Here is a 26,846-nt window from a genome sequence, read left to right as displayed (position 1 = left end):
CGATTTGGACAAAATTCGTGCCGAGAGGAAGCAAGAATGTCATTCTCCTCGAGGAAGGCTCTAATGGCACGGTTGACGAGACTCTCAAATGTCCTGCAAAGGATGGAGGTGATAGAGACTTGGCGATAGTTGGACATCTCACAATGTGGGTTTCCTTCGGCCCTTGTGGATAGGGGTGACGAAGGATTCCTTCCATTTCTGGGGAACAAAGGCATTGTCCACAAGAGACTGAACGTGATAGGATAGGAGGGAGTGGGATGTGTGAATAGATGGGTTTCAGAAAGGAAGGAGCAACATAACCCTTTAAGGCACTGCCAACATAGTGAACAGTCAAAGCATTCATGAAAATAATACTTAAAATATGTTGCATACATCTTGAAACGCCTATGATTTGAATTGTGCTGGAAGTTTGAATAATGTGTGCAATATCGTTTTGTAAAATGAGTGGGAAGTTAGACGGGTGTATGTTATTGTTTGATGTGAGTATGCGGTCGGACAATATAGCTAAGGAAAGAGCTTTTGTCAGGGAAAAACTTTCCTAGGCTTCATTGTCTGTTGGCTTAATGTTCGTGATATATATATGCATATCAGAAAGAAGGTGCACACATGCAAAAAAGTATATTTACTTGCTGATGTTTCGGCCGTGCTGTGATGAAGGTCGTGCCATGGCCAAAACATAAGCAATATGCTTTTTCTGTAAATGTGCTCCTCGTTTTTGAACTGTGTGCATACTGGACCCATGGAACATTGTTTGAAATTATGTACACATACACATTGACGCGTGTATTCTATGCAGACGAAAACGGGGGCATTAACGGACTCCGTCTCGTGGGTCAGTGAGACTGGGCAAGGAAGTAGAAGATGTGTCTCTGTTCTGTTTGTTTTTGAACAGGTTGTCCTGCTGTTCTTGAAGAACATCTCCCTGTCTTCTGTCCGCATTGTATCGCGACACTGGTGGAGGTGAGGGGTATAACGCCGACAGGAGACAGGGAGATGTTCAAGGACAGCAGGACAACCTGTTCAATAACAAACAGAACAGATACACTTCTTCTTTGTCCTCGCCCAATCTCACTGACCCCCTAGACGAAGTGCGTTAATGCCCCCATTGTCGTTGTCTGCATAGAATACACGCGTCAATATATAATATAGAATGGGGGGACTGCCTGTGCAATATACTATTAATACATAATAATGTTCTTTCATGCTACAGTTTATTTCAGATATGCTACTTTGCCATGCACTGCCCTTCAAGTGCTTGTTTGGCTTTGGCAGGCCTGTTTCTGTAAAGTGTACGTGACCAAAATAAAACATTATTAGGTTCAAACTCTTACCAGGTTTAATGCTTATTCAATGTTCCAAACAGTTCTCATAAGTGTAGAGCCCAGTACACACACTGACAGACTTCTGCTAAATTAGGTGCAAGTGACTTTGGTATAAGTCCCCACAAATAACAGGTGCCAGTCACTATATTTTGTATCTTGCATTCATGAAAATGAACATGATTAAACCATTCTATAAGACTACCTATGTGCAACATTGTTTAGAATAAATGCCTCTCACTTCTTGTCACCGACCTTTTGTGTTGCTTTCGCCAAAGTCATACGTATGACCAACTAGATTATGAAAAAATGCTGCTTCAAGAAAATATACCGTTATAAATGCACAAGAGAGCAAAATAATACAGCCAAATAATTTATTACAGGTTTGACAATTATTGTCCACACAAACAAAGAATAACAGTAATATTGCACATAAATGACAACAAGAGACGCCAAACTTGCTAAGCAACCTTTTCCACGAGAGAAGTTTTTGCTGACAGTAACTATAGCAACCACTAGCTTACAAGGGCAGAGTGGGAGGACAACACACAACAAAGTTTTCACACCTGTCTGCTTTAAGCAAAGGCACATGGAAGATCTGAACAGAATGCTATGCTTCAAAATGAGACTAAGTAATTAATAATGGTGCAGTGCAAGGTCTTGAAGGGAAGGTAACCAACAGAGGCAAACACATAAAATCAAGTAGTGCAAGCCAAAATCAATATAATGAGCACAGGAAAAACAAGTGGTGCCTTTGAGCAAGCCCAACTTGCAAGCACACAGCAAACAGTCCTTACAATATGCTGCAACAGCTACATGGCGCAAGAAAAAATAATCTAATGAAGTTTTGTTAGGTCAAATTACACTGTCAGTTGACCAATGATGCAGTTTCTTTTGCTTGCTTGCTTGTAGCTCATGTATTTATTGTTTCTTTTGTACATGCAAGCTTCCTTTATGCATGCAAAAAATATATAAAAATAAAGTTTTTAAATAATAATCAGTTGTCTTTTACTGTCAAGAAGCAAGGTAATAAGCTAAGTTGAAGGCCTTAAGTTCCTTGTTGCCATTGTTTTCGCAGTTGGTGCCACTCGTCTAGGTTTCACACCAACAAACACAATAGTTATGCCGAGGCTCACAGCAATTCAATATCACTGCAGCATTGCAAACGAACTTCTGTTTAACAGTCATACAAGCTATTAAAAACTTTGTTAAATAGTGATTTTAGCCAAATTAGTAATTACATGATTTAGTAAGCACTGTCCCATTGGCTAACATGATATGAGTCAGGAACTTTATAATGTAATCACAGTAGAAACAGGGTAATAGTTGCACAAGTGAAAAGCCTAATCTGTCTTTTCAGACAGCAGTACTCAACCAAAGCTACAAATTCTTGTTTTTTCCCCAAGGAGGAAGACGGCCAAGTCCTTTTATAAGATTTTTTATAATCATGATCCTCCATGCGACTGAGATGCTTTAAATGCTTATGATGCAATCTTCCAATTTCACAGGCTACTGATAAAGGCAAAATAAGCCATCACAATACTGAACCACACAGAAGATTGTCAGTTCACAAAAACGAGTGAAAGGAGTATTTTGCACTGGCTGCTGCCTACACCAATACAGCACATCCCATCAAGTATGAGAAGCATGCACCAGTACTGCAGCTACCATAGCGGTCAACCAATCACCAAAACAGCTATTTTGATGGATGGAAAAAAAGGTAACTCAGTATGAATAAAACCTGAAAGGCAATGGCTATTTTTCTTTCCAACAAGTAAAAACGGAAGGCCTGGAAACGTTATAGACTGCATGAAAACTGATGTTGGCATAGGCAATACACATGCAGAAGCAGGCCTTATGCGAGATGCAAGATTTCTTTAAACTAAGTGACTTGATGAAATATATATTTTTCAATGTCTTTTTCAAGAAAAATATTGTCAATTTTGAGATTCATTAAAAATGGAATGCCTTTCATCTATTTGCTCAGTGGTAAAAAAAAAATGTTTATCAGATAAAGAAACCAAAATAGTGAAAAGAACTCAATGTTTTATTGCCAAAAGAACAAAAAGAAATCTGGTAACTGTAACAAGTTGCTCCATGCTGGAGTCGCTATCACTTGATGTCGCAATATTTGCAGTATACTAGGTGTTGTACATAACTTGAACCAAACATTTTTAAAAAGTGGTAGGCAAACATGACGAATGGAGTATTGTTTCAGTCATCTTGAGCTACTCGGACTACTTTTTGAATGCAACTACAGTTGAAACTCAGTTCAACTATGTGATGACCACGCTAGAATTATTTCGTTAAATCGAGAAGTTTGTAAAATCAAGAAAGGAATTTTTCGATCCTTCAAAATCTAAAATTGGAACGTAGCGACACGCGAAAGCCACCACGGCATCGTATTTGCCGCTGATCCAGCCATCTGTTGCATATGCCATGAAATAACGAAAGAAACCACCACCGCTCCTACCGTTTAGCACTGAAGTGTTTAGTTCGCAGTTCCGCACATGGGCGCATATGTCAGCCAGGAATAACTAACTTTACACGACACGGAATACTACCATATTGATAAATTGTCTTAGATTGCCCGTGCGGATCTAGAGTGCATCATGTCTTGTTTTTTTTTTGTTTTTTCCTAGGACGCTGGATGGTGGTTTGATTCTTGTTTATTCTGTTCTTTTTTTCTTTTTCTTTTTGTATATGTAAATATTCTGGGTAGCTCCCAATAAAAATTCAGTTACGAGACGGCACTCGTGTTTTGCACTTCCTTTCTTTTGTCTCTTGTCTTTGCGCTGAAGTATAGTAACCATGAATCACAAGCAGGCTTGGTTGTGTTCCAGAGGTATGACCTATTCTATGCAGTTTGACTTAACGTAACTTGCTATCCTTTCTCAATGCAAAACTAGTTCACTAAATCGAGAAAAATGTGCCTTCTATGGAAGTGTTCTATGCAAATGAATAAATGAAAGAATTTCATCAAGCAGATGTTTGTTGAGGCTCGACTGCACCATCAGGTGCAAACGTCAATACCATACAGGAGCTGCATTTCAGTAGAGTAGGTACCACATGGGTGCTGCACAAAAGTTTGATTTCTTCATGGCTTGCATGTTTGGCTGGTCAATGAGAAGTGCACTGCATTGGTAACACCCGTGAGTGTGCACTGCACCACTATATACTTGAGGCAGCATGTCTATACTGCAAACAAATGTAACATTCTTGCACTAACCATGGTATCCAGACTTAAGCTGGTGTGTGCAGACCAGAAATGTTGCACATGCACATGTTTATTAAAAATGCACTCATGGGCAGCCCACAGGGAATAGTGCACAATCTTTTGGTTTTCTAAATTTTAGTTAACATACTAGCCAATAGGTGTCACAACAAAGCCACCGCCTGTAAAGATAGTGCCTGCTACTTCCATGCTATTGGCACTGTCACACCATGGCCATCAGGTTGTATGAAGTTTCTATGGCCACAAGTATGCAAAGAACAGCTTTTTCTATAGCACAAAAATAACTTATGTTTGTATTAAAAATTAAAATGGTGTTCAGCCTGAACCTCAGTGGTGTGTCTGGCTCTTGTATAATGTTCAGACAATTAAAACAAATATAATCAAGAGTATGCCAGATGACAAATGACTTATGGAGAGCTTTACAACGTGAATAAGGTTATTGAAGGGACCCTGAGACGATTTTAATGATTTTGTACAAACGTACTAAGACGTTAGAGTAGGTCCTGATTATTAATTGACAGATCTAAGTGCTCTGCATAAGGTGTGTACTTTATTATAAGGTTTTAAAGATGTACATCGCTGCCAAATGGAGCACACTGCTCGGCTGAGTTTTCAGCTGCTCCTGACCAGGTGACGAGAGTTGACTATATGACGCCAGTAGCGCGAGCAATCCGATTGGCTGCCCAGGGTGCATCATCAATAATTTTTTTCAACTTTATGGCAAATAAATGTTGTTTGCAATAGTTGGAATGTTAGTTAATTTGTTTCTATTAAAAGAAAGTAACAGAAAAAGAATGCACAAGGACAATTTGTCTCTACACTCAAGACTTCTGGTACACAGAAAGTGTCATCTGCTTGCGTTACAACGTGCTCCGTGTTGACGAGAGCTACGTGGTCTGTGTTGGTCTCGATCTTCCTTTTCGTGAGCACCATGGTTCACCCTTGTTAGGTTGTGGGCTGCAAATGTAGTGACTGGCAATATGTCAAGCTGCTACATCATGTCCCTCTGCAAGGCAGCAGATGAGTGGAGTGGCTGCAGCGCATCGGACTGTTGGTATCCGATTGGCGGCAGGATTTGCGTGTTTGCGGCTGTCACTTTACGCTGGAGGATTAACTACCGCAATAGTGTTCCGCGTGTCCGGTATTCGGGTAAATGCAAGTGCAAGCAGACTGGGCCAGGTGTTTCATGGGATGGAGGTACAAACGTGAATGGTCTGCACGGTGCAGCCACCTGGTGGCACAGAGCTCAACAAAACCCAGAACTCGTATAGCAGTCACGAAGTGTATTCTACTTTGCTGGTGATGTAAATTTTTGGCAGGAGCGTATTCGTGAAGCCGTTTATTTCTAAATGTTTAAAATACTTTACATTTGGTTAGAGCAATATTAGCTCTTTGTTTGGCTGGTTAAGCTCTACGCCACCAGGTGGCTGGACTGCGCAGACCCATCTAGACAGATCAGATCGCTCATGTATATCTATGCTAAAGCTCCTTCATCACACTAATAGTAGATTGAAGGGGCTTTAGTTTACGCCTCCACCCATCCGTTGAAACACCCAGCTCGCCTACGGTTACCGGAATACCTAACACGCCTGGCACTGTAACAGTATGCTTGCAATGCACGCTGCTTCGATAGCTTTCGCATGGGATTAACTGCCAGGCGGCTGCCGGAGAGGTTGGAGAGGCTTCGCGTGCTGGCTCTAAGACAACCGGAAGTAGACAACATGATGCCCCATCATGACGCAGAGCCAGTGAAGGCAGAGCTTAGCCCCGATTACTTGGTGAATGAGTTGGAGAAAATGCATGGCTATGGAGTAGGGTAACTTGTAATTGTCTGTAGCTCTCTTAAAATGAGATGCTTCACACAAATTGTGGTGCGACTGATTTACTGTAGCTGTACCCTACGTTTCTGCAAAATTTGTTCGAACTGTTTCAGGGAACCTTTAAATCTGACGTCAATAACCTAGTTCATGTGGCACCATGCCAATGATATTAACACTTAAGGCCCTAGGCAAAAGCTGAAAATAAATTCAACAGAGGAAATTTAGGACTACACATACTTTGATGATTTACTTTAACACACACATGCACACAAGAGAGAGAGCAGAAAAAGTAAATATGATGTTAAGTACATATTACTGACACCAGCATTTGACAAGTGACCATGACAAAAATGCACTCTTGCACTCTGACACTAACATACGGCAATTAAATAAAAAATTTACATTCATGCCACAAAGCATGATATTAAAGTGACAGTCAACAGCAGTGAGACTATACTAGCTGCCAAATTTTTATATAACTACACACTGTGCTAATATCCATGCTTAAAAAAGTTAATGTGTTGCATCAGGCGTGCATCAAGGAGGTGAGAGGCAACTTGTGTGAATAACCTACCAAGAAAAGGTGGAGTTCTTTTTTTTTTTTCCATAAGTTGAAAGATGCAAGACGATTCATCAAATGCTATCAAAGGGATGCAATCTACCATATAGACTCGTATAAGGGTCACACCTGTGTAAGTGCTGCACCCCCAACTTGGCAGCTCAAAATTTAGTAAAGAAAATTTACATCAGAGAAGCAATTGCGTTTGGTGCCCCGATGCCGTGCGTACGCATCGGCGAATTTTCGCGCACTGCGTACTTCCGCGTGCTGCTACTAGATGATGAGGGCTGCGCAATGACCACTGGTGCAATGATACATCTGAGGATCTGGGGTGTGCAGTATTCACCAGCTGCACCGGCACCATTTTCACGTAAAGGTTCGGTCCCATGCAAGGGCCACACCTCGCCAAAATTGTGAAATAAAAGTGCAGCTCCTACACAAGCCTATACAGAATGCTCAGCATCACATGCATAAACAAGAAGGCTAAGTGGTGCACTGCAATAGTGGTAATGCCGCAGCAGTACATATTTGGGCTATGCACACTGCTTCACTGCAGAAAGGTGAAGTAATGAAAGCACGTCTTCCTTGTACTGCTCTTTCATAGGTAAAACACCTTTCATGAGTAGATACTTAAGCTGCACAACCTATCTCCATAACGACATAAATACCTCCCGGATGAATTATACCCAGAACTACAGGATGCATGGTTACACAGCAAAATGTTTCAATGCAGTAACTTGCAGAGTAGCCATCTATAATATTACGGAACAAATAACACAGGAAAACAGCCTTGAAGAGTATAACATTAAAGAACATTTGAATATATGCATTTTCATCTCTCTGCATTCCTGGACCAACTATGTTATTTTGTGGGAATCAAGGTGCTTCCCCACACATCATATCTAGTTTGAATGTGTTGATAGCCATTTGCAAGCCTCAATTTCCTGGAACCACTATTGTACTGGTAATGTGGAAAATAAAGTGAGCGCACCAGAGCTATTTTTCTGTGTAAACCATGCTTTTTCAGATCCTGGACTTGAGCCGCCTGCTTGAACACACGTCACTGGGATGTCCCCGATTGGGCTCCCTGTGACTGCACTTTAGGCTCCTTCCTGAAGTCTCAACCACTGAGTGCTTCCTTGCTGCAGAAGACCTCATATGAGTTGGACCTTCACTCCAGCAGCTTCTCATGCTTGGTGAATGCCCATCCAGTCAGCCTAGCTTAGTCGCTGCACATCGTTGATAGGTCTTGCCCACAAGTTCTAGTCAATGCCAGAAATAGCTATGTGCATACTGCCCATGTGTTTGCTTTCTTCACCAAGGTATTCTTAAAAACATCAAAATTTTTTTAATGATAGAAGATATTCATAGATTATGCTCTGAATTAATACAGGTTGGCAGCTTAACATGATCTAATAAGCAATATAATGGCATTATGTGTTCCTGAACAGACATGAGATCATTAAAAGTCTGTACAGAAAACCACAGGCTGGCCTTCACTTTTGAAAGCTTGATTATCTCACAAAGCTTGTATGCAAATAACTAGAATTGCATGCTTTCAGTGAGAACATCTCAAGTGGGTCATTTCACACCAAATGCACCAGCCCAAAACTCAATCAACTCTTTTTTTTTTTAATGGTGGGTTTTTACTAGATATAACAAAATGCATTCTTATGATATATCAAGCAAGAAAAATTGGGGGTAAGCGAGGGTCATTTGACTCATAAAATGCCGGGAAACCAGGCTCGAGAAAAAAAAAAATTTCCAAAAATAAAGTGTTTTGTATATGGTTGCAAGACCTGCACTTTTGTAATGGTTGACATTGTGCTTTTGCTAAAAGATGATTTCAGACAAATTTTTTTGGTTTCTTTTCCTTCAACAAGCAGTTAAAAATGGCCAAATTATGCCATTTTTGAGAAATTATTCATAAAAAAAATGGTTGTGAAAGAAAATCTGAAGCTACTTCTACAAAACTGTTCCTAATGTTTACTTTTTGCTAAACCTTTATTTGCACCTGGATATTGCACACCAGATTCAGAACAAACCTGAATTCCAAAGAAAAAAGGTCATTTTGGCTTATGTTAGACGTTAGTAACACACAGATGGGTCCCTGAAAACATGCTACGACAAGTGCGTATCATAGGAAAGTATAACACTCGGTACAGAAATTTTAATAAAAGTTATTTTTGTTATAACAAAGAAAAATATTTTTTAAGTTGAGCATTACCATGGCAATATTTTTGCTCAGTTTGACTTCCCCTCATAGCATCTTGATGGGAAACATAAACCAGTGTTACACACATGGTGTTAAAATGATGGAGCTTTATTCATTGAGTAAAACTATGCAACACATGGCTCATAGTTCTTTTAGAACCGAGAATTCCTAACAATAACTCTAAACCATGTGTTACACAACTGCCTTTGATTAGACATATTATTAATGTTACTTCAATAAAACTGCAATGAGACTTTTAAATGGGGTCTGCTACTGCATTGATCAACTATATTCTGAGAATTCAGTTAGAAAGAAGAACCATAAACTGTGTTGCACAACTACCTCTCTTGGTTTTGTGCAGGAAATCCAGCTCTTGTAAGGGGGAGACACGGTCCATGAAAGTTAACTTTTGAACCGCTGGCTCAAGTTTAATAAAAAACTGGAAGGCATGTTTACAGCAATAACAGCATAGGGCCGGGTGTCAAATTTTACCATTATAAAATATTTGGTCAAATAGTTTTTGCTCTTCAAAAGTTGAAGGTTAGTCACAAAAACTACCATTATGATATCACAAGAATAATCACTATCATCCCGCATTCTTTTGAAATCATTAATACAGTCGACACCTCTCACACTTAATTGGACACGTGGAAATCTACCCGATATATACATCAGATCATTGCGCCATCTACAACACTATATCAGGCACAGGCCAACTTGTCTCGCTTTTATGTGAACCAGAGACCTGTAGAGGACTCTAAACATCATAAAAACTATTTTTTGTTCGAACTTAGGCGAGTTTTGTTTGCTGTATATATATGTATGTTTTTTTGGTTTCTTCTGTTGGTTGGAGCTGTTATACATTCTTCGTTCCAAGCAATAAACTTCAGTTGCAAGTCAGCGTTCGTCCGTGTCATTTCTCCGTGCTTGTCCCCATGAAAACCGCGCTGTTCTGTTTCAAACATGTCTTACCAACTCGCCCAAACATCTGTTTTAATGGCCTACATAATTCCTCTGGAGCATGGGGCCTTCTTCTTGTATTCTGCATTCTTCTGTGAGAATAGCTTTGAGTTTCCACTTCTTTTTGGCCACTCTGATACATTCGCTCTTGCCTTAAATGAGTACTCTTCGAAGTTATTTTCCAATTGGCATGCTGTGCATGTGCCAGAAACAGTGTCCAACTTCAAGCCCTCTCTGAATCCCTTTTCAGCCAGCATTTTAAGATTGCCAAGGCAGCTATCATTCAAAACACGAGAGCTGGCTGAACACACGTGTTCAGCATCTGGGAAGAAGACGCTGTGCCAATTTCTCACTGTGGCCTGGAAAGCCTGGAGTGCGAGTAGTTTTTGCACGTGGTTGGTCACCTGCTGAGCCTGGCTGTGCCCCTCAACATTGTAAAACGATCCTGCTTTCGAAAGCAGTGGCATGTGTTGAACTTCGGGGCCATTTTTACAGACATAAACGTGTGCACTAAAAATCTTGAAGGGAGCTTAGCACACAGCATGTTCTAAAAACGGCGGCCAGAAATTTTGAAGGTGCGAAGCCGCATGTCTTATGCAATCTGGTGACAGTGCAAAGCCTTGTGTCCTGGTAAATCGTAGTCAAGTAACACCTTGTGGGGCAACAGTGCCTCGAATTTCACCTTCTTTGCAGCCGCTGTCCAAAGTTTGCTGCTTCTGATTCATTCATTAGCTTTTGCACATGTACAGTCGACCAAATAGGTTCACAGAATATGAATACCAGGCTGTGTTGTGAGGCTGCGGATATAGTCAGCTTTTTCTCAAATCTCGTGGTCCGTAAAATTCTGTGGTAGACTGTACATCCTGTCACACCCTTGATGCCACTGTTTGAGCTTATAAAAAATAGAGAAAAAAAAAAACCTTTACAACGATGGTAGCCATTCATACTAAGCCTTTTCCTCGCGCCATGAATGCACTTCCAGAACAATGGTCATGAGCACATTTATTTTACCTGAGGCACCACCAGTCCATCTAAAAATACAAATTCCACTTTATTACTGCACAGATGTGGTTGAAATTTTGCTGCCACATGCTTGAATTGTCAAGGAACCCAAAACTGCAAAAATTCAAAATGCGTTTTTAGGCCAGAAATTGCGATTTTTTTGCACCATGCAACAGGTAGTTTGACCCCCTATCACCATGTGTGACAGACTGATTTGTATATTTTACTAAGATGGTATGAGGGGAAGTTGAACTGTGAACCAAAATGTTTTAATTGTGGCACTCAATTAAAAAAAAAATGTATGTTGAAACAAAAGTTACATTTATTAAAATTTCTTTACCGAGAGTAATTACTTTTCTCTATAATAGCCACTTTTCTGGTTGATCAACCACCACAATAAACATAGGCCAAAATTGCATTTTTTTCTAAATTCAAGTTCATCTTAGAGCCAGTGTGCAATATTCAGGTGCTAATAAAGTTTTAGCACAAAATACACATTAGGGTTAAAGTGGCTTCAGATTTTCTTACACAGCCAGTTTTTCTAATTCTTCTTCTCAAGAACGCCATAACTTGGTCATTTTTAGATTTGTGTTTAAGGAAGAGAAACAAAAACATATTGTCTAAACTCATCTTTAAGTGAAACCACTATCATTACACAAATGCAAGTCTTGCACAAAGCACTTGATTTTTGGCAATGTTTTCCTTCACACATGGTGGTAAAATTCAAATGGCCTTCATGTGTCCATAAGGTTTTTTCTAAAATACTTTCAGAATGCATTTCTTTAGAATTAGTTTTTCAAAACCCACAAGTTTCTGGCTTGTGGGTTTAGTGTGGAATGACCCAACTATTTATATAATATGCATGTATTTAAGCAGCAAGCAATGTTACTCAGTAAAAAGATCACATACAACACACACAGTGTAAGGAAAAGGTAAATGTGACATTGAAATCTCCAATTGTGCTAGGAGCTGCATGCAAGCACACTGCAATGGCGCAATCCTGTCAACCAATGATGTGAGCGCATCGAAACAAGGGAGGACTCTTGGCAACAGTCCTGAGGCACTGATAATGGCGAGCATGTGTTCAATATCTCTAGTGCATATACATATATATATATATATATATATGTCTTGTGCTGACAAGGATTCTCAGCATGGGTACAGGTTATGACTAGAACATGCAATATGCAGGCCTTGAGAAAGAGTACGTTATGTTTGCAACAACTGTGATGACAGTGAGGTAAACGTAATCACAATGGCAGCGAAACAGCAGCCCTATCGCCTCATGTTCATGCAAGGTAAAACTAGAAACAAAAGTTCAAGAAATATTAAGGGAAGCAGACGTCACTGCTCTTGATCGCCAGCTTCAGACAGCACCTGCCCTTCAGCAGTCCACATCCATGTTGAGGAATGCCAGGTGGCTCTGTTATGGCAGAAAACAATAGATATTAAAGTAACGTTTGAAGCTTTTTACTTGCACACGCTAGTGAATACTAATTCATGCTTTGTACAATTGAATCTTTTCATACTATCTGCCAACATTTAACATCTGCCTTACGCGCAAAGACGTTCTCGGAGCAGCGTTCTAGTTTCTCTGTGATTCGCAGGCCCACGGTCCGCGCTGAACCATGTTTCATTCATACTCACAGGGACATGTCAGTGGGAATGGACTCGGCCGTTCTACAGACTGAACGCCACTTTCTAATCTAACAGCATCTGCTTAGTTGACTCACTGCCAACTTAAGACAAGAGGCTGTTTAAATGGCTTATTATAAATGATATGCAACCGGGCTGGTTTGCTTCCACACTGGATCCTTTTCTACCTAATCCTGAATCAAAATGTGCAACATGTACTGCGAGGCGCACTGCAGTCTCACCCGGTCTTGTGTTTGGGCGATGCAGGCTTTTAGGGTTATCATTGCAATTAGCTTATCAAAGGACATTCTGCAATGAAAGTGACTTGCAACATTCATTTGCAAAAGACAAAAAAAAAAAAATGTTTTTAAAGCAGGCGAGCTTTTGTGTGTTTGACATGGCTTTGGATAAACAAATTGGCAAATTACCGCTTCTCACGATCTCGGGAGATTGTGAGATGTGCGGAGTTTTCAGATAGGCTTCAATGTGGCATATATTTCAGCTTATCAATATATAAAACTATTTCGCGATCCCCTTCGAGTTCGATATATCCGGGATCGACTGTGTTCATGAAGGTGGTAGGCCAGTGGCATACAGGTGTTACAAATGACAAGATTTGTGATTGCTATATGAAATTTGTAAGAAATGTTACTACAACCAGAAGTAGTAAATCTGCTTCCTACTTACAATACCTGCATGCTCTTCAGCCAAAAGATAACAGATTTAGCTGAAAGGTTCCAAGAACCTATGCCAAAAATAAATCCTTATGGGTGAGATTAGTCTACCTGAGATCTTTGAAGGCGCTCCTCAATATCCTCCTCGTCATCACTGTCTCCAATTGTGTCATCCAGTGGCAGCCCTGGCTGGCTCTTCTTGACTGGAGAGGCTGCTGCTCGTTTGCCGGTTGATGACCAGAACTTTGGCTCCCGTCCTCTTTCAGACTGCTGCTTCACAAAGTTTATAAACACCTAAACATAAAACGAACAAAATAGAGAATTCATTATTTTTATTAATCTCCCTGAACATCAGTACAACCTTTCTGGCTCCAACATTTTCACTGCTACTGCATTTATACTACCCATCATAAGTGCCTTAACAGCATGCCATTTTATTCTATAAGAAGTCTTATGAATTGTTTCTTTTACAGCAAAGCTGTTAGAGAAACTAAATGGTGTAGAAAATATCCACCTAAAATGTCCTCGCAGAATGTTATCGTAAGTTTACTGAGAGAACCAATGAAGGCGGTGCAACAAAACGTGGAATTGATGTAGCGCATTTCAAGAGTACTGTGGGAAATGACAAAGGTTCTGTTAACTTCACCTTAAAGGGGGTCTTAAGCAGTGTGTTGTTTCAGAAATATAATGCATACTGAGATAAAACCTCGTTTAAATAAAGTGTTTTAGCAGAAGCATGCTAGAGAAAATTATATATTGCATGTGCTTTGGAAGCACCATGGAATATTATCAATATTGTTAGGGGATGTTGCGAGTATAGAGAGACTGTATTTACACAATATAGACAAGCAGTGTCAGTGTAGTAAATTTTGGCTGACCAGCAACAACACGCAGCAGCCAGCACCTTGCGATCTTCTTCCTTCCTCTTCTTTTATCCTTCCGTAACAGGATCCCCGGGTGCTGAATCACCGTCTCGGCGTATGGTAGGCAAAGAATTGCGAGCGAAGTATCGCTTCAGTTGCGAAACGTGCACAATGTCAACAGACGTCAGACTTGAGGATGGATCAAACTGTAACGGCGAAATCTCGTAATTGACTTTTGTTAACTTGACGTATGACTTCATAAGGCCCTATGTAGCGAGAGAGAAGCTTCTGGGAGAGGCTGACCCGACGACAAGGTGACCAAAGGAGCACCCAAGCACCTGGGGCGAACATAACATCGTGATGGCACCGGTCATAACGCTCTTTTTGTATATGCTGCGAGGCTAATAAACGAGATCGGGTGACTTGACGGGCCATGTGAGCGGGATCGATGACTTCACGAGCGTACTGAGTTGCAACATGTGGCACAGAAGGGAGGATGGTGTCAAACGGCAATGTGGGGCCACAACCATACAGAAGATAAAAGGGTGAATATCCTGCGGTGTCATGTCGGGACGAGTTATACGCGAATGTCACGTAGGCCAGTGTGGCGTCCTAGTCACGGTGATCATTGGAGATGTACATCAGCAGCATCTCTGTGAGTGTTCAGTTAAGACGTTCCGTAAGACCGTTCGTTTGTGGGTGGTAGGCGGTGGACAGCTTGCGCTCAGTGGCACAAGAGCGAAGGAGTTCGTCGACAACTCAAGACAAGAACGAGTGGCCGCGCTTTGTAGCTGTCGATGTGCACCGTGGTGAAGAATGACGTCGTGGAAGAGAAAATCGGCAACGTCTGTTGTGCAACTAGTCGGCAACGCCATTGTTATCGCGAAGCGTGTCGCATAATCTGTAGCGACGGCAATCCACTTATTCCCTCTAGTCATCATCGGAAAAAAGCCAAGCAGGTCAAGGCCTATGCGAAAGAAAGTTCAGAGGGAACTTCAATTGGATGGAGTCAACCGACAGGTGGCAGGGGAGGTTTCTTCCGGTGCTGACACAATTCGCAAGTTGCGACATAACGATTCAAAGAGCAGTAGAGACCCGGGCAGAAGAACCAGGGTCGTATGCAGTTGTATGTACGCAGAACTCCAAGGTGTCGCGCAGTCGGTGCATCGTGAAGTTGTTCAAGAGCGACGGATCGCAGATGACGAGGAAGGACAAGGAGCGACTTAGGGCTATCAGGGTTGACATTGCAGCGGTAGAGGATGCCATTGTGCAGCACGAACATGTGGCACGTGCCGTCGGTGCTGCCAGATTGCACTCTGGCGATGATGGACTGTAAGAATTCGTCGCCTTGTTGTTCAGCACGCATGTCAGTCATGTCCGTAAACGCCATCACGCAGGTCACTGGATCATGCGCAGCAGGATCAGGAGGCGTGATGAGAGAGGCAGTCAGCATCCTTGTGGAGGCATCCATATTTGTGATCGACAATAAATGAAAATTCCTGGAGCCGCAAAGCCCAGCGACCAAGCCGTCCTGTCGGGTCCCGGAGGGAAGACAGCCAGCAGAGTGTGTGGTGGTCTGTAACGACTGAAAATGAACATGTGGCTGTACAAATATGGTCAGAACTTGGTGACAGCCCAAACTAAAGCCAAGCACTCCCGCTCAGTGATGGAGTAATTTCTCTCTTAATTTCTCCCTTTCTCTCTTAATATTTCTTTTAAGCTATCACGCACTTGGCACCATTGGGTTATTGGGCGAGAACAGCGCTGATGCCATGACCGCTTGCGTCAGTGTGGACTTCGATCGGTGCAGATGGATCAAATTGGGCAAGTATGGGTGGTCAGAAACCCGATGAGAGCGGCGAACGCGTGAGCCTGCTCCGAGCCCCATGATAATGGCGTGCTCTTCTTTAGAAGATCTGTCAAAGGCCGAGCAACGTCGGCGAAGTTTTTGATGAAAAGACGAAAGTACAAACACAGGCCGATGAAGTAGGGCACGCCGGAAGCAGAATGTGGCACAGAGAAACTGCGAACGGCACAAACTTTTTCCGGATCTGGTTGTACACCGGATGCGTCAACGAGGTGTCCCAACATGGTAATCTGACGGCACCCGAATTGACATTTCGTGAAGTACATTTGCAGGCCAGATTTTCGGAAGATCGCAAGAATGGCAGCGAGTCGGGTAAGGTGGCTGCCAAACGTGGGAGTAAAAACAATAACGTCATCAAGGCAACAAAGACAGGTGATCCATTTGTAACCTCGCAGAAGAGAGTCCATCATACATTCAAATGTCGCAGGAGCATTGTAGAGGCCAACGGGCGTGACTCTGAACTGATATAAACCATTTGGTGTGATGAAGGCCATCTTCTCGTGGTCCCTTTCATCAACTGAAATCTGCCAGTAGCCGGATCGAAGATCGATGGACGAGAAGTATTTAGCTCCGTATGCGCAGGTCAAGGTGTCATCAATGCGTGGTAGTGGGTAGAAGTCTTTTCGCAGACTTGTTTAGGTGCCGATAATCGATGCAAAAATGCCAGGTACCATTTTTTTTTTCCACAAAGATGATAGGCGAAGCCCAAGGGCTGGCTGATGGTTCGATGACCCGTTTGCGGAGCATTTTGTCCACTTCTGATTGGATGACTCTACGTTCAGCATGCGATAAACAATAGAGACACTGACGAATAAGATTTGTGTCTCCAGTGTTTATACGGTGGTGAACAACAGATGTTTGGCCTAAAGGCCTGTCGGCGAAATCAAAGATGTCACTGTACGATTCGAGCAGGAGATGTATGTCCGAGGCTTGTGGAGAGGTGAGGTCAGGTGCAATCATTTTCGCGAAGTCATCCGTTAAGAAACCAGAGCATTGAGCTGCAATTGGTGCTAATAAACCTCTCTTGGCATTCAGACTCTCAATGTAAAATTCAGAATTATTAGAAATACTGGCCAAGAACATGCTGGCCGGAAGCACTTGAGGGCACAGGCTGAAATTCAGAAGCGATAGAACGTCGTTATTGGTAACCGTGACCAGGGAACAGCAACGTTCGGGTTCAAAAGCACGTCGATGATGGGGCGAAGCACATATTCACCATCAGGAACCTGTGGCTGGGCGGTCAAAGTGACGTAAGTATAACTGCCTCGGATGACAGACGCACATCGTGAAGCGAGCAGAAGTGCAGTGGGGTGGTGTTCGGAGCATCGGCGAGTTGAGGCAGTTCTAACTGAAGAGCGCCGGTTGCTGAATCGATGAGACAAGAATGATTGGATAAAAAGTCCAATCCAAGGATAAGGTCGTGAGGGCAGTTGTCGATCGCAGCAAAGAGAACAGAAGTAGGGCGGCCGGCTATACTTAAACGCGCAGTACACATTCCCAGAACAACCAGCACACCGCCATCGGCCACACGAAGCACTCGGGCAGCTGCTGGAGTGAGGACCTTCTTTAAACGTCTACGTAGGCTAGCACTCATCAAAGATATGTGGGCTCCAGTGTCAATGAGTGCTTGGACAGATATGCCATCTATTTTAATGTCAATTACACTTCTCTTTGTGAGCAGACAGAGGATTTGCTGCAGTAGTAGGCAATGCAGCACCACCTCCAAGGGCTGCATTTCTTAGTTTTCCGAAAGGATGCGGCCAAAAGCCAGAGGGGACGAAAGGCGAAGTGGCTGCGGCGAATGGGAAGATGGGCGACGTGTTTGCGGCGAACTAGACTGGTGTCAGCGCGGCGATGGTGAGTGACTGTACCACATGTTCCTAGCAGAATTGTCGGTGCTGTTAGACACGGCGGTGGGCGAAGCATTGCGGGCATTTCCATCAAAACGGCTCAGGTTGGTCAGTGTGCGAGGTGTTGAGGGCCACGAGTTTGACAGTATCGGGCGACATGACCAATACGGCGACAGGTGAAACATATCGGCTGGTCGTCCGCAGTTCTCCACTCAGTCGGGTTGCGATAACGCGGAGAGAAGCGGCGGGGTGGAGTGAAAATAGAAGGGTGTTCGTTAGCTCTGGGATTGGCGACAGCACAGACAGAATGTAAACAAATGGTTTCAAGTTCCTGGCGAACGATGGCTTGTACAAGGGGAACTGAAAAGGGGTAGCATCAGGGCTGCGCAAACAGAAAGCTGCGGGCGCCATTGCATCCAGTTCACGTTGAACGATTCGCACCACGTCCTCTGATGGTGATGCATGCTGCTGTGCGGGTTAATCTTCACACGTCAACGTTGCAGCAGTATTGGGAAGTCTGGCGATGGTTGCAAGACGCGTTGGCTTTTGGCCTGCTCAAATTCTCGGCACTCTTTGATGATAGCGTCAACTGTAGAGCAGCTTTTGCACATGAGCAGGAAAACATTCTTTTTTATCAATAGCACTTTTATTGAATAGAATCAAGTGCTTTTAAAGTGAAATTTTGTTTGCCTCTTCCTTCCGACTTTTTCACTGCTGCTACTGCTGCTGCTGTCTTGCACAACGTGTTGGGAAGGGGGTTCAGAGCATGCATATACTTGGCAGGAGCATGGCAGAGAGGCAGAGATGAAAGGGAATGTGAGAAGCTTGTTTGCAGCTTCCCATCGACGGTTGTCACATTGCCCTCTGGAGCTCCCTAGGCATCGGCATAATACCACCTTGACAGCTGTAATTATCTCTAACCCCCCCCCCCCCCGCAAAAGCATTGCTGAAACTGTCGCACTTACCTTTCTACTAATGTGTAACACAGAACAGAGGGGAGATAGAATGGTAGAGAGGAGGCAAGAAAATAAGGCAGAGAATGGGCAGAACCAACACAGCCATGAAACAAGTGAATGACAGCCTTGCCATTCTTTGCTGGCATTTCCCATACATGGGGGAATGGTGAGAGAGGGAAAAGGCAACGTGAAAAGGTGAGGAAACACTACTACTAGACACGACAGTGGTTGCGGAAAAACTGGATAAATTTAAGTTCATGGTACAGTGCGGTAAGTTTCTGCTATTTTGGAAAAATAAACACCATGCAAATTTGTCAAGCGGGCAAATTATGCAGGGTGTGCAGATGCAAAGCCACATTAAAGCACCATAGCATCTATAAGCGACACTACAGAAGTGGTCGCACGTCAAATCAACTTATGGGCCCGTCATGGTAGTCTTAGGGTTATGACATTGCTCGAGGTCGCAGGTTCGATCCGAACCACGGCAGCCATGTTTAAACGGGGGTGAAATACAAAAACGCTTGTATACTTAGATTAAGGCACTCAATAAAGAACTCCAGGAGATCAAAATTAATTCGTAGTCTGCTAGTACGGCGTGCCTCATAATCCAATTGTGGTTTTAGCATGTAAAGCCCTATAATTCAATTAAAGTTTGACACTTCCGCCACGATGTAATGCGCCGTGTGAGACAATGACAATGTTCATCTTCTCGGAGGGTATGAACAATGGCACATAACAATGCCTCAAGCAAACATGTCTCACGGTGTGCTACTCATACAAACAGCAGTATTGCATGCAAGGCAATGTTTACCATCATTTACCACTCTTGTATTCTACTAAATGCCGAAGAAATTAAAAATTTGCTGTCTAGGTCACCACTAATCATCGTAAATAAAAGCAAACAGCATAGAAAGCTTCGCTTGATTCCCATAGTTCATGGGGTCCGCATAATTTTTTTTCCTCTGAAACTAATGAATTAGTGATGTTCTGTTGCAGTGAATACCAATGAAGTTCTCAGCTTAATAATGAACATGTGTTTTGTGGCAATCTTTTATTTATTGCACAGAAAGTTTTTTTCATTTGTTTTTCAGTTTTTAAAATACAGATGGGCTAAACCAACTTAACACAGTACGGCCATCACCTCCTCTATTTTGTCAATGCCAGCGTAATCGCTCGCTCCCCAATGGGAGCCATCAGTGTGCCTTAGTTCAGTGAGTTGCCGTGATGCGACGCTACCCAGATGGTACGACTGCTGGTGTCACGTGTGCGTCTGAGCGCACGCTGCTGTCGTTAAGGTGGAAAAGTGGAAGACGCTTTGTCCCTGCGTCTCTCAGGTTATCATGCGTCTGTCAGTCTTCCTTCGACTTCCGTCATGAGGTGCCACCTGGATGGTACTCTCCCCCCCGACCGTAAAGCAGGCGTGAACGCTAGCCAATGGGGGAGAGTAAGAAAGGATGATAGGAGAGGCTGGTGAACGGTTGGATCGGCCACATCAGGCTGGCATTGAAAAAAGTAGAGGAGGCGCTGGCATGGCTAATGAGGCCAATCTGCGAGACAAACGAAAGGACTGCTTCACGCGTAGCTGGTGCCAACAGTAAAGAGCAGGCACCACCTGCACCATTTTATTGTCAGGTTTGGCGTGATTTGCCACCTGTCAAATAATCTGAAATCTGGAGGGTCATGGCAAGTTCATGCAACACTCGCTACCCCCTTCTCCTTTCTTCTCAGTCTCTCACTTTCATTTGAGAGGTGGTTTGTCAGCTTTCCGAGCGACGTACACAGCTTCAGCGAATAATCTGTGTCGATTCGGCACCAAACTGTAACTGAGATGGCAACGTATGATAAGGAAGCACCAATTAGGCCCAACGGCCACAGCGAAAATTTGCCGCTGGTACACGTGGTAACGGGCTAAAAACTGTTGCGGAAGAGGCTGCCTGTGTACCTACAGAGACGGCCCCGGCCGATGAAGCACCATTCTGCAAACTGCGGCAGTCAGACACTGTGTGTGTGTGTGTGTATGGTTACCGCATCGGGAAGACGTTGGGGAGTGCTCAAAGTGACAAAGCTCGCTACCGCATCAGCCAGGGTCGCCCGTTCGAGGCACGCTTGGCACTTCTTTTGCACCAAAAACGCAGTGCAATGCTTGCTTGGGTGGCATCGAGCATGAGGGTCTCTGCGGAGCATGCGACATGTGGCACTGCATGGGCCTCTACACTGAATATACCGAATATGTCGAATATTAGAAAAATCGAATACTAGCACATATTGTATTCACAAATCAAATTATTTGAACGCTCACTACTCCATTCGGTGATATTTGGGTATTTGCACACCCCTAACAAAAATAACACACACACAAGCACCATTCATGCTGTACGTCTCACATGCTTTGTTTCATGTGTAAAGATGCCATCAACAATATCTGAAAGATGTATTAATGATCAGAAATGTAGTCCACTTAGACAAAAATAAGACACATAAAAGCATCACTTACATTGTCTAAAGTGTTTTGGCACACAGAATACTCCTCTATGGGGAGTTCTACAAGGGCTTGTTCCATCTGGCAGAATACATAGGCCAGGGATATGTTCTCCGACTTCAAGTCGTACTGAAGCATGTTGAAATGCTGCTCCTGCAATCATGACAATAATTTGATGTGTCACCAACACCATTAACAACATGCTATACCACTATGGTGAATGCTAGTGACATCACAGGAAACTTTACAGGGTTTTAAAGCATTTACATTCTCAATAAAGTTAATATTAAACACAAATACTGCTTGATAAAATCATACACTAGAACCCTGTTGATACATTTTCTAGAGGCCCACAGAAAAAGAACATATGATCCGGAAAAACATAGCATTCAGTAATGTTCAATAAGAAAAGAGGAAATGGGAGAATGCCCCAATCTGGAAAAACATAGCATTCAGTAATGCTTGCGGCAGCACTACTGGTGAGACAAAAAGCTACTTTCACACAAAACCTTATTTGAAGTTAACTACCGAAACAAACTATACAAAACCAACTCAGTAAAGGTTCTTATTGTTGCCCGGTAATTAAGAAAGAACATTCAACACTTTTGTTGGAGTGGCCATAGCCGTGAATCATACAAATGAAGCTTGTGATTTCTATCTGGTGCTTGGGTCAAGTCTGTAATAACACTCACAGCCCCTTTTCACTTTCCACACAGCCTTGTGTATAGAAGTAACTGCGCAAGGTATCGAAGGTCATGAGATAGCATTTGCAAATGTGGCTGTTTCTTCGTGCCTTTGTCCATGCTCTCTTGGCTTTAGGCTTTGTGGGCCATATTGAGATCGCTGACTGGCGACAATCTGAAAACAGTGACAGCGATCCTTCCGCATTGCATGGCAGCTTATACAAAATCACCATTTTCAGAGATGACATGCAGTGGTTAAATGTAGGTGCTGCTGACAGACGGTGTCACATCGGTGGTGCTGGTGCAAATAAAATTTTGTACTTTGCTCAAATACTTTTCTGTATTCAGTATCTAGTGTTCTACTTAAATACATATTTAAGTATCTCGTACAAGTCTGCTGTGCAGTTATTAGCGGTGAACTAACCTTGAGCATGGCATTATGGAAGACTCTGTGGAACCATGCAGCAATGGCATCATGGGATGTTCCTCTTGTTCTGACGGTAATACAGTAGCCCTCTCCAAAACGATTCTTCAGGTGCTGAATGCTGCCCAAACACTTGAAGTGGCCATTGACCATGATGGCCAACCTTGTGCACAGGGCTTCACACTCTTCCATGCTGCATTAGAAAAACTTGCATGAGGCTCCACTGCCACTGTGTAACTAATCAGTAAAAGAATGCTGCTTGCTAAAATGCCATGGAAGCCAAAGTAAACATGCTTCTAGCACATTCATGACTTCGTAAGTAAAGCTAATACAATATTTAAAGAAAACTAGCTCAGCAACTCTGAGTACACTCGCCGACCGATTTTCCGGACTCCAAAAATTCGGACATGCCCGATTATTCGGTCAGCTTCGCGGCAACGCCATTCTCCCCATAGACCATAATGTATAACAACTGCCGAAAGTTCGGACACCTTGCAACCTCTCGTCTGATTTTTCGGACACTCCTTGAGCCAACTCGGTCGAGAGCACCATGCACCGACTCTGACCGGTGCATGGTTCCATACATTGTTCGACTTGCTGAACGCCATGTTTGTTTTGAACGGAGCTTCCTTGCTGCCCCGCGGAGTGGCGCTACTGGAAATCCCCGCTCATCATCATCGTTTCTGCCTGGTTAGAGTGGCTCTGCAGCAGTTCCGGTTTCAGCTTAGTAAGCCACGTCAAGACAATCCAGCAGCTGATTTGTTTCTTCGCGCACGACGCTGCGAGCAGGCCACGTTTTTCGTTTGTGCGACTGGTGTCGGTACGGTGGTGTTTGCTTTGTGCGCTGTGTCGAGGTTTCCGTGATCCAACGCGGTGTACGGAAACATCGCGTCAAGTGTCTGATCGCGCCGACAGTGCCCACACAGACTTCGCTGGGGAATGCCGGCAAGCGGGTGCCGGGAGGCCTAAGTCGCCTCCCGATGTGCGCTCCACCTGACGCGGAAAATGTTCTTCCGAGACCTGCGCAGTGGTTGCATTGTGATTCCGGACATCATCGCCTTTGACAGTTTCATAGGTGCTGACACTGCTGTATTGACATGCGCAGAACTCGACGACGGCAAGATCATTCGTCAGGTTTCTGCTGCACCGCCGGACGATGACTCCGAGTCGGAAGATGACTCACCATGTGCTACGCTGCCGTCGCATGCGGAGCGTGTACAAGCAGTGACTGTGCTATCAGCCGCTAATAGTGACCGTACGACCCTCTCCGAGATTCAGGCCTATCTGATTGTGCGTAAACGGAACAGCGTGCAACGGCGCATTCACGCTTTCTTCCAAGCCTACTGCCAAGCCCGAATAAGTGCGTAGAAATAAAGGATTTCATTTTTTTTTCTTAATCTGCTTTTTCGGACACCTGTTTATTCGGACATTTTCGCAGTCCCCGTGAGGTCCGAATAAACGGTCGGCGACTGTAGTAGCATTTATGACCATGGATGTGACTGCCACATGAGCCTGTTTTTGCCATGCCATACATTTAAGCAGAAAAACATTTGAACAGGTACAACAATGCACTCCCTAATATACAGCATGCAAGGTGTTGAAAAGAAAAAAAAAGAAACCAAGAAATAAAAATTGTGAAGATCCCACACACTGTGGGAATCAACATTATGTGAAGCATTTTGCAGGTACCTGGCTATCTAGCATTGTTTGGGGTAGCGTAAAGCAATACCAGGTGGACCAACATGTTTGTGAAATTGAGTAGTTGTGCTTGTGGGTCGTGAGCGTACAGGCCTGTCACGACCGCAGCACGACAACGACCACATTGAAGATGACTGTATGGTGACTACAGAGTCATTTCTACGCCGGCGATTCCAAGCAGGCTCATATGGCAATTGTTGGTTTTTACATAGGTAGTGGAAAAGCATAAAGGAGAGAAACACAGATTCTGACATCATCAGCGACTATGTGTTACAAAATCATACACATCTATGGCTGTGTCATGTAGTATATGTAAAACGATGATGGCATGTGTACTCCAACGAAGATATTTTAAAGTATGATTAACTTGGTGATCATGACAGCACAATGTTGCAGAATTCCTACGTAGCGCACGGCAAAGAAAGTACTGAGGAAAGTGGGCCGGTTCCGGAGATAGGTCGGTTTAAATCAGTGCCTTAGAGCATGAGATGTCACAAAAAAAGAAGATGAAGTGGTGCGGAGCACACACGCTGAGTGTTTCAAGGAACTGGTTCGTTTTGGAATGAGAGAGGTATGCATGGTGATGTCGCCTAATGATTAGAGCACCGGGCTGCTGTGCTTGATGGCCGAGGCTCGATTCCACGGACAGTGACACATTATTTCCTTTTTATTAAAGCGACGAGACGGGAAACTACCTACCTACTGCAAAATTCCAAGAATGAGGCAAAAAGTGCTTTGCATTAAAAGCCTTTCTTGTCAACCCGTACATCACACCATACCCCTTTGTCCTTTGTGAGTGACACTATGTACACTATATTTTAGTCTGAGAGGTGCACATTGTTGCAGTGAAGCTGGGAAGATGGTCCCATGCATTCACGAGTACAGGGATGAATAAGATGCCATGCAGTGGTGACCAAATCAAAAACATCCACACTTAACAACTGCATACAGCATGGCTGTGACAAGGGAGCCCACATTCAGGAGAGAACAAATGGCTCGATAGTGAAAAAATTTTGGGATATTCCTGAAAAATTTGACAGCGAGACATTGTCTTCAGCAAAGGATATAGTCAAAAGGTGCCAGCTTAGAGGGCGCCAGCAGCAAGCCATGCATAGATGTGGCTGATTTCGTCCTCCTTTAGAAAAAACCAACAGGCAATCTTTCACACCTACAGCCATGAGACTGTTTCTCTCTGTCAGTGCAGTGTATACAACCTCTGCATACCTTCCCAGATATTTATTGACAAACTGTTGAAATGAATTAGCCTCCCACACAGGGCTAGTAGGAGAGAAATTTCTACGGAAGTGTGTAGATAACTCAACAGAAGTAAATATTACGTGTAAATAGGTGGGCCCCTTTTTTTGTTGTTTGGTGAAGGTAAAATGTGCGTCTGCAGCAACCAGTCCCACTTAATTTTATCAGCACAAAATTATGACACAAAATAATTCCTGAAGTAGCACATTCTAATTCAATGCAGATAGCAGAAGCCCAGTTAAGCGCCGCGTCATATCACAATCAGCCAAGATGAAAGAACATGGAACATATTCTCGCCTGTGAGAGGTGAGAATCACCGATCGGCCTCCTCGCACTAGGTCCTGGATGAGGTCCCACAGGAATCTACGTGTGTATGGATCCATGCCAGTGGTAGGTTCATCCTGCAAGACAAAATGTAGTAGTCAAGGTCTTACCCACTACTAATTAATACATGTAGTAGTAGTATTAGTTTATTGTATTAAGAACAAAAAAGAGAAAGCAAAGGAAGGGCCGTGACCACCATAACTTTCCAAAGGACACCTGAGCTGTCTCGCGGGCGTCAAAAAGATACAGGCTAACAGAAAAGATAGAGGAGAGAAAATTTACAATATATATTAAAGAAAATAGGAAAGAAATTGTTGTGTGAACTGATTACTCCTTTTTTTTTTTTTCTGGAACTGCAAGAAAGTGACTGGCAGTTCTACAAATTATGGCAATTGCTGCACCTTATTTCTCTGCTTTACTGAATGGCTTCATTAACTTGAACGACCCACTGGCCTGGGAGTTGGTTGTGCAGAAGAGGTTGTACTCATCGAGGTGCTTGATTTAGTAGAGAGTGTATCGTACAATCTACATTAAAGGGGTCTGGAAACGCCACTTGGGCTTGGTGAAAAAAAAAGTCTGAATAGAATACGCATGCTGTGGACATCTCAGCCAAATTTTGTATTCGTGTGTTGCGTGTAAAGATTGCAAGCGGTCGCCTTTTGCTCACACACTCTCTTTTCAACAGAAGCCTTCTCCTCTCTTTTCGGGATCCCATATTTCGTCATACAGCCGATTCGCACACGCGGCGGCCAATAGCTGATATCAATCAAGAAGGGTGTTTGGATCAGTGCGCTTCTTCCTACAGTTACTGTGTATATTCATTGACACAACTTAATAAACAGGGTGAAAAGTAAGTGAAGATCTGCATTTTGAATTTTGATAGAAATAATGCATTTCTGGAAGTACGACTATCATACTATTACCAACTATCGTCTTCAAAAGTTCGTCCGTGCCTGCCTGCATCGGAATGAAACTATGGCCACACTGCTTATCAGTCTCGCAGCTGTTGGGTCTCGCTAATTTCTATGG

General features: G+C 43.3%; 1 protein-coding gene across 2 annotated transcripts in view; it reads right to left on the bottom strand.

Annotated features, from left to right (window-relative positions):
• Window positions 1-1,676: 1,676 nt before the first annotated feature.
• The window catches only part of LOC135906151 (ATP-binding cassette sub-family A member 2-like), a 256,013-nt gene continuing 230,843 nt past the window's right edge, over window positions 1,677-26,846 (bottom strand). Inside the window, exons 46-50 of one of the 2 annotated variants that reach the window (XM_065437385.1) lie at window positions 25,791-25,894; window positions 22,542-22,734; window positions 21,450-21,587; window positions 13,531-13,713; window positions 1,677-12,533 (exon numbers count right to left, since the gene is read on the bottom strand). In XM_065437385.1, the coding sequence (XP_065293457.1) occupies window positions 12,495-12,533; window positions 13,531-13,713; window positions 21,450-21,587; window positions 22,542-22,734; window positions 25,791-25,894 (657 nt within the window). In that variant the 3' untranslated portion in view covers window positions 1,677-12,494. Of the gene's footprint in view, window positions 12,534-13,530; window positions 13,714-21,449; window positions 21,588-22,541; window positions 22,735-25,790; window positions 25,895-26,846 lie in introns of those variants that run through there. The other variant, XR_010565654.1, reaches the window with a different exon arrangement.

Source organism: Dermacentor albipictus, chromosome 1, assembly GCF_038994185.2.
Source record: "Dermacentor albipictus isolate Rhodes 1998 colony chromosome 1, USDA_Dalb.pri_finalv2, whole genome shotgun sequence".
Classification (NCBI taxonomy): domain Eukaryota; kingdom Metazoa; phylum Arthropoda; class Arachnida; order Ixodida; family Ixodidae; genus Dermacentor; species Dermacentor albipictus.
The sequence above is the reverse complement of the archived record's forward strand: the minus strand, read 5'-3'. Positions and strand labels throughout refer to the sequence as shown.